The sequence below is a fragment of the Mytilus californianus genome, unplaced genomic scaffold (assembly GCF_021869535.1).
Source record: "Mytilus californianus isolate M0D057914Y unplaced genomic scaffold, xbMytCali1.0.p SCAF_3, whole genome shotgun sequence".
NCBI classification, from domain to species: Eukaryota; Metazoa; Mollusca; class Bivalvia; order Mytilida; family Mytilidae; genus Mytilus; species Mytilus californianus.
The window spans coordinates 23,405,899-23,419,476 of NW_026262679.1; the positions used below are offsets into that span (position 1 = coordinate 23,405,899).

At 33.7% G+C, this 13,578-nt stretch overlaps 1 protein-coding gene and 1 long non-coding RNA gene across 2 annotated transcripts; both read right to left on the minus strand.

Annotated features, from left to right (window-relative positions):
* Positions 1-2,829: 2,829 nt before the first annotated feature.
* On the minus strand, positions 2,830-4,252 carry LOC127734166 (uncharacterized). Its single transcript, XM_052243897.1, has 2 exons — positions 3,766-4,252; positions 2,830-3,151 (listed from the first exon to the last, which is right to left on the minus strand). Exons 1-2 carry the CDS (start codon positions 4,111-4,113, stop codon positions 2,891-2,893), a joined length of 609 nt encoding a protein of 202 aa, XP_052099857.1. The 5' UTR covers positions 4,114-4,252; the 3' UTR covers positions 2,830-2,890.
* Positions 4,253-9,692: 5,440 nt separating this feature from the next.
* Positions 9,693-12,506, minus strand: LOC127734177 (uncharacterized). The gene is made up of 2 exons (XR_007997460.1): positions 12,273-12,506; positions 9,693-10,097 (listed from the first exon to the last, which is right to left on the minus strand). It is a non-coding gene; the product is annotated as an uncharacterized LOC127734177 (long non-coding RNA).
* Between the last annotated feature and the right edge of the window lie 1,072 nt (positions 12,507-13,578).

Sequence of the window (13,578 nt, forward strand, 5' to 3'; positions counted from 1 at the left end):
TTTATCACATCTTCTTATATTTTTTTTTGTATATGTGTCCAGTTAAATAAAAATTATTGAAAATCCTGTTTATTAATAAAATATATTTGACCAATTTGTAATTTGTTGCACGCGTAACTCTGAAATTATTTAATTGTTTCTATTGAGATATACAAAAGTAACTTGTTTTTCTAATCTTTATCAAACTCAATCGATGTTAAGTCACTCAGCTCAGTCAAAGGTCAGAGTCACAACACACTAAAAGCTATAAACAAACTATTGTTTGGAGAAAATATTCGGGATATGAGGGCTTTTGAATTCTTTACTATTTTTTTTTTCAATATTCGAGGGTTATGGGACGACCATTTGATATTCTGGAGTGGGGGTTCCCGGATTGATCATTTATTTTCATCTGTTGCTACGCAAGCCGAAGTTATTTTCTGTCCGTCGCTTTGCCGCGCGAAAATTTACTTTCACTGTTGTACACATTTGTTTTCTGCATTTTGTGTTGCGAAATATTCATTTTCATCCTGTCTTTTGCAAAGTTATTTGTTTTCAGTTCTTACCAGGGCTCCACTATTGTCAAATTGTTTTAAAAATGTGAATAAATAAATAAAATTTCAGTTATTCGATTTTACGGGTGTGAAGTTAAGCCCATATGGATGCAATTTATAGGTACTGGTCATTACAGAATCTGGGTCGTTTGAGGGTTTTCTGTGATTAGGTGTCGGGATTCAAAATTAAACTTGTGAAACTATATAGTAAAAAAGAATACATCTAATATGAAATACAAAATATACAAAGAAGGAAACTTTTGTCTGTTTCTTAAATAAACGAAGGTGAAAAAAACTATCAAAATAGATGCAATTCATGTACCCTCACGTTAAATCCTTGGTCCAGCCAAGGAGGTTATATGAGAAATACTTATCTGTTCACATTTCCTTGTGATATCTTGCCTATTTCTGGACGGGATTCCGAGAGTTCCTATGGTTCAACCTACGGTCAAATGGGTTAAATAAGACAAATTCGTTTTCCCAAAGGTAATTTCATAATGCTCTTATCGCACCTCTAGTCGCAATGTTTAAAAAAGTTTTTTTCTGTAGTCATGTTTGTAAAATATCAAAGGTATGATAAGAGACATAAGAAGACATTAGTTATGATCAGTTATTAGTTATGCATCGATTATAAAAAAAGCAATCGGCATCAAAATAAAGGGCAAGTGCAGGTTAACAATCATCAATCACAGTAGTATATGAAACATAATATATGGAAAGGAGACGCCGTACAATTATGTCCAGTGTATATTCAAGAGTCGACTAACTTGCATAGTTCGGTCGTTATATTCCGCTGCTTTATAATGGCTACATTAACTATGTTTTAGGTAGGTTCTGAAAAGTAGGGATGAATGGCGAGAAATTAAACTCCATGGTCAGAGCAGAAGTTTCGCCTTTTAATTTTGAACTAACGTCACAATTTTAACCGAACGTTACTGCGTATTTAAAAACATCCCGCTCAGCCAAATGAAGACGGAATCTCCCCCAAACCGGTCACCCACGAGAGCTGACTAAAGAAGTCAATATTTATAAAAACTATCCAACTCTACATTCATACTCAGTATATTAAGTATTGATGGATTTCATACACAGTATTGTATATTAAGTATTGATGGATTTCATACTGATGATATAACGTTCAATAATTCAACACATCTGTATATAGAAGATTGATTTTAATTTGAATTATCATATAACAATCAAGAAAATGTTAACATGTGAAAGACTAATGGTTACAACAACGATATATATATACATGTTTACAGAAATATACATGTTTACAGAAAACTAAATGCTGTAAAATCCCTGATAACTTAAAATGGGTTTCGCTGAAAATCGCTTATATTCACAGGCGCTTTGGACATGGACCCCTTTTTGCTCAATTTTTTGTGTTTATTTTTAGTATATATACTTATTTATGTTAACGTATTTTCATTTTTTAATGTGTTCTATATTTCAGTTACAGTAATTTGATATGGCCTATATGCTGCCCCAGGGCCTGTCGTGAAAATAAGGTTAGAGGGGTACCATTAAGCACATATTAACAACTGTTATTGTAATTGATATATAAGAGCATGATCGCATTTGACAAGTGAAAACAGAGACATATATACTAAAGAGATTGACAACTTATCGTTACGGCTATTACCGAGCTGTCAAGATCACGCGTTAGTATATATGTCTCTGGTGAAAATAAGTAAAAAAAAAATATTTACCGTAAAAAATGGAAAAGAAAAAGGGAGGTCTATGCCACAAGCGCTTGTGGAATTATTGATGACTCTGATTGGTGAGCAAAGAACAAACATTTGTACAGAAACGAAAACGACAAATGTGTTCATGATCCTCCCATTAATGTGTTCATGATCCTCCCACTAATGTGTTCATGGTCCTCCCACAAATGTGTTCATGGTCCTTTATAATGTGTTCATGATCCTCCCAATTTATCCTTCACAAGGAGATTGATATACTTTTTCAAAACAATTCTAAAATTTGTTGACTCAGACATATTTTTCTAAATAAATGTGGTAACAAGAAAAATAATCTCTGGTTTTGTAAGCCTACAGATGTTTATTCCACGTGATTTCAGCGTTTAAAATGTTACCCATTCCTTTCTTTCTTTTTATATTTCAAAAAGAACGCGAAAGATGTCATTAAAGAAACAGGATGATTTTATTCATTCTATGGCACATTGTTAATACAAACAAATATTAATATTGGAGATTTCAGCGTTTAAAAAAGTTACCCATTCTTACTTCAATGAATTTCGAAAAGTAGGCGAAAGGTGTCATTGAAGAACAAGGATTATATAGTTCATTATATGGCACATTGTTAAGTAATCATATATGAGCAGTAAGAAACTAGTACGACAGAGAAAACATCTCTCCTACCAAATTCATACCAATTAATGTAGCTAATGACCTCCAAGATTTGACCTCTGTGTTTAATGACAGATGTGATTTGCTGATTGGGTCCATTCTTAATAACGAATTAGTCATATGTTCCATATTACTAGTAGGTGTTACGACATCCTCCTGGGGCTGTCGAGAGACTGTATACAGGATCCTAGGTAAAGATAGAGGTTGGTTTCCAAGCTGAAGATTTGTCTGTGTTGCACTTTCCTGTGAAAACAATTTGGTCAACTATACTGACAGTTCCATTAAAAATTTCAATAGCGTCCACCAATCATGATCAAATATCCATTAAAAATATTACAAAGCACACTTATTTAAATTTTAAGTTTCAAATTTCGTGATTCTTGTTATCTTGCCTAAAAATCTTTACCTTGAACGTGCTTAAAAATACAATTTACCTACAATCTATTGTATGAGGTATGACAGAAAGCGAGGCTTAAGTTATATACGCGTTTGAATTTTTCGAAATAGTATTTAGCTATATTTGGCGAAACCTTTCGGACTTTTGGGTCCTCAATGCTCTTCAACTTCGTATTTTATTTGGCCTTATTACACATTTTTGATTCGAGCGTCCCTGATGAGTCTTTTGTAGACGAAACGCGCGTCTGGCGTACAAAAATTTTAATACTGGTATCTATGATGAGTTATTTGATCGACTATGTTATTTAGAGGAATACAATATACCAATCTAACTGGATTTAAGTCAGAAGCCACCTATATATATATTAGAAGGAAGCGTATTTCATTTCACAAATAAGTAAGTTGGGACATGAAGTCCTTGGAATTCATAAAGAAATTTTAAATTTTAAACGACTACATACCCTTTTGTCCTGGATTTTCTTTCTCAACATCCCAACAGCTTCTGCAGCTGCTTTGTTTTTCATTGTCCATCTTCTCAAATTCATGATTCTCAGCGAATAGTCACATTCTGGATGTGGACAGGTCATCACACCACTTTCACCTCTCCTAAAAGCAGCCTTGTACTTCTTTTTAAACTCCATGGCCACTTCATCTCGTAACGATAACAAACAGTCTGAACAGAACGTATGTCCACAAGGCAGTATCCGAGGTTTCCGGAATAAATCTCCACAAATGTAACATTTGAGTACTGACATCCATATTCCTGAGTCATCTGAGGCCTCACTGCCCTCTGTGGAGGATAGATCCATCTCAATTTGTTGTGCCCTCCCACAATCTGCCGCAACACTGAATATCGATTAATGAAGTAATTATACTATATGCAGATACAAGATAGAGGCATTGTTAAAAGTTAATTTGGATTGTAATGTACCACTATCAGGGAAATTAAGTGAAGAATTCGTGTTAATTTAATTAATATAGAATGATGCCTTTGCTTGCAATAATCAATAAATAAATCACTAGGTTTATTGACCTTGTAAAGGTAATGTCTTTTATCAAGGTAACATCTTCAATCAAGGTAACATACTGAATTAGTATACTTTTGAGAAAATAATATAACAATAATGTTTTACTGGACTACACTCCCCAAATCCATTATGTCGTATACCATGCTATTTAAACGGATTTTTATTAAGTTGGTCACTTAATCTAATTTGTTAAGGATTTAGATGGTAAGACAATCCAACACATATGTCTTTTCATTGTATTAAAACCAGATCAAATATGTTTAAAAATATTTCATAATGGCAACTAACAGTATAAAAGGTTCATAAAGCGTCAAATTTTCAATGCTTACATATTTTTTTCTCTAAATTTTCTGTTATAATTCTAAAGAATCTGTCCAGCATGCTATGTCCGAAATGAATATGATGTAGCTTTAATACAACTGTCTAGTATTAAACTCTGAGCAGTAACATAATATATATATATATAAAAGCGGCAAACGATACCAAATGAATATTCAAATTCATAAGTCGAAAACAAACAGACAATGTCATGGCAAAAAACGAAAAACGACGAAAAGACAAAGTAAATAAAACACAACATAGAACAGCTAAAGACTGATCAACAAGAATGCAACCAAAAACCGGGTGTATCTCAGGTGCTCCGGAAGGGTTAGCAGATCCTGTTCCACGTGACACCCGTCGTCTTACTCATAATATGTCGATTATTTGTTTAAGAAATGAATGATTTTTATAAAATTTTGCGGTCGTATATTGGTATCACGTCGTCGTCGTCGTCCGAAGACATTTGGTTTCCGGACAATAACTTTAGTATTAGTAAATAGAAATCTATGAAATTTAAACATAAGGTTTATAACCACAAAAGGTTATGGTTATGGTTATGGTTATGGTCCCAACAGTTTAGGAAATGGGGCCAAAAAGGGGCCCAAATAAGCATTTTCTAGTTTCATGACAATGACTTGTGGAACAGTGTATGGATCTCTCTGAAATTATGCCACAAGTTTCCATACCACAAAGGGATGGTTAGGATTGGCTTTGGGGGTGTTATGGCTCAAACCGTTTAGGAATTAGGGGCAAAAAAGTGAGAAAAAACAAGGGTGTCCTGGTTAATGGACAATTACTTAAGTACAAATTACAGTGGAAGGGAGGTAATTCAAACACAACTTTGAATTACCTCCCTTACACTGCTTTTAAATTATGTATAAATAATTTTTGTATTGTCTTGAGGTGATTAGCTGTCAATTCATTTTTAGAATCTACTATTTTAATAATTTTAAAAATGATGATTAAGGTAAATTAAATTTAGCTATGATTATGTATGTCATTTTCTATTTTAAGACTTTTATGATGTATTTAAATGGGTTATTATGGTTGCAAACTCCATTGGAAATTTTAATTGAAATTATGACCATGACTGAGGGAAAAAAATTTTTTTGGAAAAAGGAAAGGGGGGGGTGGTCAATTCCTTCAATTTAAAAAAAAAGGGGGGGGTCAATTCGCAACAGCATAGTGTATTGCACAAAAGCAAAAAATTGAATATAAATTCAAATCATATATAACCAATTCTAAGTTCTTTGACTACAGTTATTCTGTGTCAGAAACCTATTATGTGTCAAATATTGAATTACAATCCAAATTCAGACCTGTATCAAGCGCGAATATTGTGTCCATTTTTGCCCCAACTGTTCAGGGTTGGACCTCTGCGGTCGTATCCAGCTGCGCTCGGCGAAGCAATTTATTTATTGTGTAATGTTATTGGTATGTAAAAGCGTTGACCACCGGAAGCATTTCGTACCAAACATATGCACACGAACGTCCTTGTTATATACAAAAAATAAAAAGGCATGGATGATGCATTTATTTCTTATAATTACATTTTTATGCTGCAACTATAAAAAGACGACTTAAATAAAGTTTTTCGTTGGTTTTGCTATATGCATGCATTGTTGCAACGTTGTAATGGAATCATAGAATAAAACATTATATTGGAATATTGTCGGCCAATCATATCTACGAAATCTTATGAAACATCAATGTTTTAACGATGTTCAATTCGTCACAGTATTTCAAATGGTAGTCTTTGCAAATGCATGTTCTCTGATGTTCATTATCGGTAACATTTTTCGATTGACAAGACACGCATTCAGTGGCGCTACGAAGACAGAAAAAAATAAAAGCAAAGGTAATACTTGCGTCAAATTGAATCCTCCAGGCACCTGAATTTGAACGAGTGTTCTCAGGGATGATATAGGTAAAGTTTTACAAAATGTGAACGGTGTACTCGACTGTGTAAATATTGAGGATGTCACACCTGAATAGATGGTATAGTGTGAGTCATTGATAAATACCGTGGTCCGGGAAAAAAGAAAGCAAGAAAAACGGTGTTATTAGCATGGTTAAATACGGAAGTTATGTAAATCGTGGTGCTTTTAACAAATCCAATGATCACAAACCTAGACAATTAAAAATAGGGAATACAGAAAAGTTTTATAGCTTATATAACCGGGAGTTTTTCTGACTATATTAACTCAAAGTCAGAATACCAATAATTTTAACTTTGTAAGCAGTGTCCGGGCAGTACTGGACCCAATCCAAAACTAATCTCAAAATAACATATAAAAGTATATACATACAGTGTTCACTTCTTATTTACAATTGTCAAATCTTCCGGATTATACTTACTCTGGGGAAATGTTCTAGTGAACCCCTTCGTACATTTGACATGTGATTGGAAATGTTCAAGTGAACCCCTTCGTACATTAGACATGTGGATTGGAAATGTTCTAGTAAACCCCTTCGTACATTTGACATGTGGATTGTATAAAGGCAATTATTCTGAGAAATGTTCTATTGAATCCTTTCATTCATTTGACATGTGGATTGGAAATGTTCTAGTGAACCCCTTCGTACATTAGACATGTGGATTGAAAATGTTTTTGTGAACCCCTTCGTACATTTGACATGTGGATTGTCGAAAGGCATTTTCTCTGAGAAATGTTCTAGTGAAACCTTTCGTACATTTGACATGTGAATTGGAAATGTTCTAGTGAACCCCTTCGTACATTAGACATGTGGTTTGGAATGTTCTAGTGAACCCCTTCGTTCATTTGACATGTGGATTGTCGAAATGCATTTACTCTGAGAAATGTTCTAGTGAACCCTTTCGTACATTTGACATTTGGATTGTCGAAAGGCATTTACTCTGAAAAATATTCTAGTGAACACTTTCGTTCATTTGACATGTGGATTGGAAATGTTCTAGTGAAACCCTTCGTACATTTGACAAGTGGATTGGAAATGTTCTAGTGAACCCCTTCGTACATTTGACCAGTGAATTGTCGAAAGGCATCTACTCTGTAAATGTTCTGGTGAACCCCTTCGTACATTTGACATGTGGATTGTCGAAAGGCATTTACTCTGAGAAATGTTCTAGTGAATCATTTCGTTCATTTGACATGTGGATTGGAAATGTTCTAGTGAACCCCTTCGTACATAAGGCATGTGGATTGGAAATGTTCTTGTGAACCCCTTCGTATATTTGACATGTGGATTGTCGAAAGGCATTTACTCTGAGAAATGTTCTATTGAACCCCTTTGTACATAAGACATGTGGATTGTCGAAAGGCATTTACTATGAGAAATGTTCTAGTGAAACCTTTCGTACATTTGACATGTGGATTGTCGAAAGGCATTTTCTCTGAGAAATGTTCTAGTGAAACCTTTCGTACATTTGATATGTGGATTGGAAATGTTCTAGTGAACCCCTTCGTACATTAGACATGTGGTTTTGAATTTTATAGTGAACCCTTTCGTACATTTGACATGTGGATTGTCGAAAGGCATTTACTTGAAAAATGTTCTAGTGAACCCCTTCGTACATTTGACATTTGGATTGTCGAAAGGCATTTACTCTGAAAAATGTTCTAGTGAACCCTTTCGTACATTTGACATGTGGATTGGAAATGTTCTAGTGAACCCCTTCGTACTTTTGACATATGGATTGGAAATGTTCTAGTGGACCCCTTCGTACATTTGACATATGGATTGAAAATGTTCTAGTGAACCCCTTCGTACATTTGACATGTGGATTGTCGAAAGGCATTTACTCTGAAAAATGTTCTATTGAACCCTTTCATACATTTGACATGTGGATTGGAAATGTTCTAGTGAACCCCTTTGTACATTTGACATGTGGATTGTCGAAAGGCATTCGATATAATTAGCGTACAAGGTTGTGAAAAATCACGGAAAAGCAAATTAAGGGGGAATGTTTAGAATTTGTGTTTGATATGTACAGCGGGATAAGGTCATGATGTAACGGCTTATATATGAACCATCTGTTTGTATCCGTTTTCACATAATCTGAGGTACTTCAATATCAATCTTTTAATTAACCCAAAACCTAACTACAACCTGGAAGCTTTACTATTAACTATGAGACCTACCGTACAAACTTTGAATCTAAACTACAAAATTATATACAGTTTACTTTGTATTCAAAAGTCTAAACTATAACTTTAATTTATCCTAAATGCTTTAACTGACTCCGAGGTCCAAATTTATTTGCTAAACAATAACCTTTACAAACTATAAGAAGTCTGAACCGGGCCTCAAACTTCCAAACCACAAGTTCTTGAGACACCTAGTTCCATAGAACGTGACCAGGTCTCCGAAACACTGAAGTCACCAGACAATATTACAAACTACCTGTTCGAGGGACTGCGAACATTCCCGTGGGAAATTACAGTTTCTGAACAACTCGGTAGCCTGCAACAATCGTAAAGACTTCAAACCACAAGCTTTCAACTTTAACTTATTGGTTTAACAACTTCCCAATTCCAACTAATTTTTTTGCTGGTATTCACTTTCAGATGCTTAACCATCAACAGTCAAATTACAAATGAACGAACTCTGATGATGATGGGAGTTTTCAACGACTTTGACTGGCTATACAGACCTCGCACGGACGAACTTTCACAATGTATCGGTGTTCTTATATACCAATCGCGGACCTCGAAGACAGCACCCTAGCAACAACGAGTCTCATAGCAACCAAGGATAAAGGGATGATTTTCAATGAAGTATTCGTTAATGTATTGTTCAAATGGGTAATCTATGATGTATTACAATTTAACATTGAATTACAGAAATTGTCTTATGCTTAAACTGCATTTTTGTCACAATGTGTTCAGTATAATGATTATCAATCAGAATTCTTCTCCTTTGTAGCAGGTGTTAAGCAGGGGATAACGTATCACCTGTTCTCTGCTAGACCTTTTTAAATGATCTTGTACTACTTTTGCCAACTAGATGGGATGCCAATAGAAAGGATTAAAGAGAAAATGAGAGTGAACTACAGAGAGTTTTTTTTTTTTTTTTTATTAAACTTTTATTATACTTTATGCAGATGACATAGTCATCTTATCGCAGAGTAAAGATGGTTACTATAATGAGCCTTGATATATTTCCGTCTTATTGTACATTTGAGAAATTACAAGTAAAGGTTAACAAGGTTATAATTTTTTCTAAAAGAAAAATAAACCACAATTGTTTTTGATATTGTGGATACATAATCTAGAGCAATGTTAAACAAGCAGAAAAGTCCATGTACTTTTGTTTATGTTGACTGTCATTGTTTACTTTAACAAATTTGAGTGCTGTAAGCAGTGTTTTAGATACAGGGCCAGTCCAATATGTGATGTTTTAAATCTTGGTGGTACATCTTCATACAGCTGACCAGTCGTATCGTATAAATGACGTAATAATACCTACAATATAAAAATATGTCTGATATGAGTTAAATATAAATAGTTTAAAGTAATGGCCTGACCTGCTTAGATAATTTACCTCATAAAGTAGCATGAATAAGTAACTATCCCATATGGCTAGGGCTTAATCTCTTTTACTAATAGGTAACAAAAACAGTAAGCAATTCATCAAGTTCAACGAACAGGTACCAATTAACCATATTGTAGAAGGCAAACAATGATTGTATACGGAATTAATTTTAATCAGCACTTACTCAATCTACTGTAAACTTTTTTATTTGCCACCGGAATGAAGATTCATTTTTCATGTTAATTCCTGAGCAAAAATTGTTAATATGAACTTAAACTCATAGCTTCTTGTGTGTTTTAAAAAGGTATTGGCACCATGATCATTTATATATAGGAGGATTATAAAACGATAAAATCTGATAAAATTGGACGAACTTTACAAATAAAAAGAGGATCCGAAGAATCGCTCACATGACAAAACTACATATTGAATAACTGGTTATGTTTGGTGTTTATTGTATCTACCTAGATAACCTATTTATTATAGTTTTTTTAAGAAATAAGCAAAAAACTAAAAAATAATCAAACATTTTCATTTAAGGGCAATAAGGAGTCATCTTATGGTTTCAGTCGTATAGGCATTTTTGTAGATCTTGTATGTAGTGCTGATCGATTTTGCTGCTTACAGTTTCTACCTGTCTTTAAAGTCTATAGTTTTCGAGATAATAGGCAACAGTCAAAATCATCATTTAAGGGCAATGACTCCTATAAAGAGTCATCCAATGGTTTTGGTCATAAAATATCTCATTGCTAAAATGTGTTCCACAATAGTTGCATTAACTAAGTTACTGATCTATCTCAAAAAGAAGAATTGAGACTCTAAAGATTTTTTCATAAAAAGTAATAAGAATTAAATTAAAAATATTTTTTTATGAAAAATACTTGTATGTCATTAACATTTCATTATAATTCACGTTTTCAACGGAAGATTTCATTTGAAAAAGGTCGGTATTGCTTACAAGTTCAATATACACGTATGATAGGTACTAACCCTAAATTGCAGTCAACACAGATTATTCACATTGTATTGTCAATTTTGTTATTTTTTAAATACTTTAAATCGTGATTGATTGCTGGTTGCCTTACGTTCTTTGGCAATTATTTTGTGCATATTCAGGACGAGAACAAATAAACACCCAGTTATACATACATGTTGAATAGGGACAGAAAAAACTTGCCTTGAAACAGAGCACCTACGGGCCCTCAGAGAGTTGTTGCAAGGAGGGTTCTTTAACGAACGTAGTTTTCACACACTTGGCATCGGATTTACCGTCCCCATTCCGACATGTCGTGGCTTCGAATTTATTAAACCCACACAGTCAAGCAGACACCCCACTTTAGCAAGTGTTTATAACTGTCGGAACGGGAGAAATCCGTGGATGATCATATTTCTAAACCCAAGTCAACCCTTGGTGATTGTAGATTGAGAAAATATGTTTTTAATCGGGAAATATAAGTTGTAACCGTGCTTTGTTTTGCGAAAATGGGTTTCAAAACTTGAAATTTTGGTAATTTCGTTAAATTTTTCTGACATATATATATATTTCATCTAAAAGGTCTAATAAATGTGTGAAGGGAAAAATAAATGTACATGTCAACTGTTTCGAATTACATGCCCAAATTTATTAAATAAACTAATACTTTTTCAGCTGTTAAATGTGTTTACCCTCAACGAGCATACTGAAATAAATCTCTTTATTTCATTTTGTTATTAAACATACATAAACGAGCATACTGAAATAAATCTCTTTATTTAATTTTGTTATTAAACATATAATATAAGGAAGTCAAAAAACTACATTCGAGAGAAGTCAATCTCAGTATAAAAATAACGTGTCGGCAGCGAAGGACACAGAAAACAAAGATGCTATGTAGTGAAATAATATCAAAAAGTAATTGATAAGAACTATTTCGAAAATTAAACTTAACATCTGTTGAAATTTCTCCATTGACGTTCGTCCTGAAGATGCATGAAATATTTGCCACTGGACTAAAGCAAACAACAATCAATCAATCCGCTGACGTTGCTTACAACAGTTCGACTTATTATCCACTTCCAGTGCAGTAAAATCTTTGAATATTTTGTTTCCATTATTAATGACTTACCCTCATGACTCGAGGATCTGGTTTTACTCTTTCATATTCTTTAGGTATTCCTTTTATGGTTGATTCGTCTTTTGCAGCAACCCCGCTGTTTCTCAGTGAAATGTTTACATTGGAGCATATTTCGTCCATAATGTTGTTCGCTTCGTTATTTTTATTACTTTCAACGATTTCCACATTTTCTGCTATATCCATACTATCAAGCAAGGTTAGAGCTGACTTGTCAGTCATTTCAAAATGCTGTAGATAGAAAGAAAGTGCATAGATGCAAGTGGTAAATAAAAAGGTAAATACAACGGAATAATAAATTGTGTTGGGTCAAGCTTGATACGTTGTCAGTGTATAAACAACGCCCTTCGATGAGATTGTAGCATCGATAATTATAAATTAGATTATCATTGGTCATCTCAACTCGATTGCTTTTCTCACTTTCGCCGTACCGGCTCAAGCGAGAAAATCAATCTCATTGAGATGACCAACGATAATCTATACAGTTTTTTACTCAATTTTCTAGTAGCTAAGTTTGATTATAAGATTGACGCCGGAACAGGGCATGTGAAGTCATACTGGTAAGATCAACGATTTTTTATATAGAGTGTTTTTGGAGAAATAGGTTTAACAACTCGTGATAAATTGGATATCGCTTGATATCAACTCTCGTCATTTAATTTTATAAGTATAATAATAAACTCGCCAAAGGCTTGTTTATTTTTATATTGAAATTAAATAACTCGAGCTGATATCAAGCGATATCCAATTCTCACTCGTTATGAAACCTATAAATATGCCTAGAATATATGACAATATTCGTTTTTGATGAATTTATAAAGTAAACCCCAAAGTTTCTTCGGAAAGCCATTAAGGTTTTTTTTCTATTATCGTTGGTTTGATTATAAACATCCATGTTGTGTGATGATTAAATGATTCTCTTAGATAATACGAATAAATGTGGGGTATATATGTCAATGAGTCTGTAACCCAACGTCATAAAGAATTAAAAGACATTTTAGAGGGCAACATGCAGTCTTGACTTGAGACAGGCACATGCAAATATGTTTGGGTTAAACCAGAATTTTTTATCATCCCCTTTTAAATTCATTTTTTTTAATCGCTTCACCAGCACAGGCACTTGTCTCAGATTTTTATATAGGTATATACATGTATTGGTAAAACTTTGTGACAAATCTGAGACGAGGGCCTGTCTTCTCAAGATGTATAATATGTATGACGATCTATTTTCCAGTATGAAAGTAACTGATAGATACTCGATGTAATAGTGTGTGTAGTACATTATCACAGTCGGTTGTGA

Bases quoted from the DNA above. Each gene is read 5' to 3' on its own strand.
- LOC127734166 (XM_052243897.1), bottom strand. From the start codon at position 4,113: ATGGATCTATCCTCCACAGAGGGCAGTGAGGCCTCAGATGACTCAGGA. The intron at 3,152-3,765 runs GTATGTAGTCGT...TTGTTTTCACAG, and splicing joins AGAAAATCCAGGACAAAAGG to GAAAGTGCAACACAGACAAA.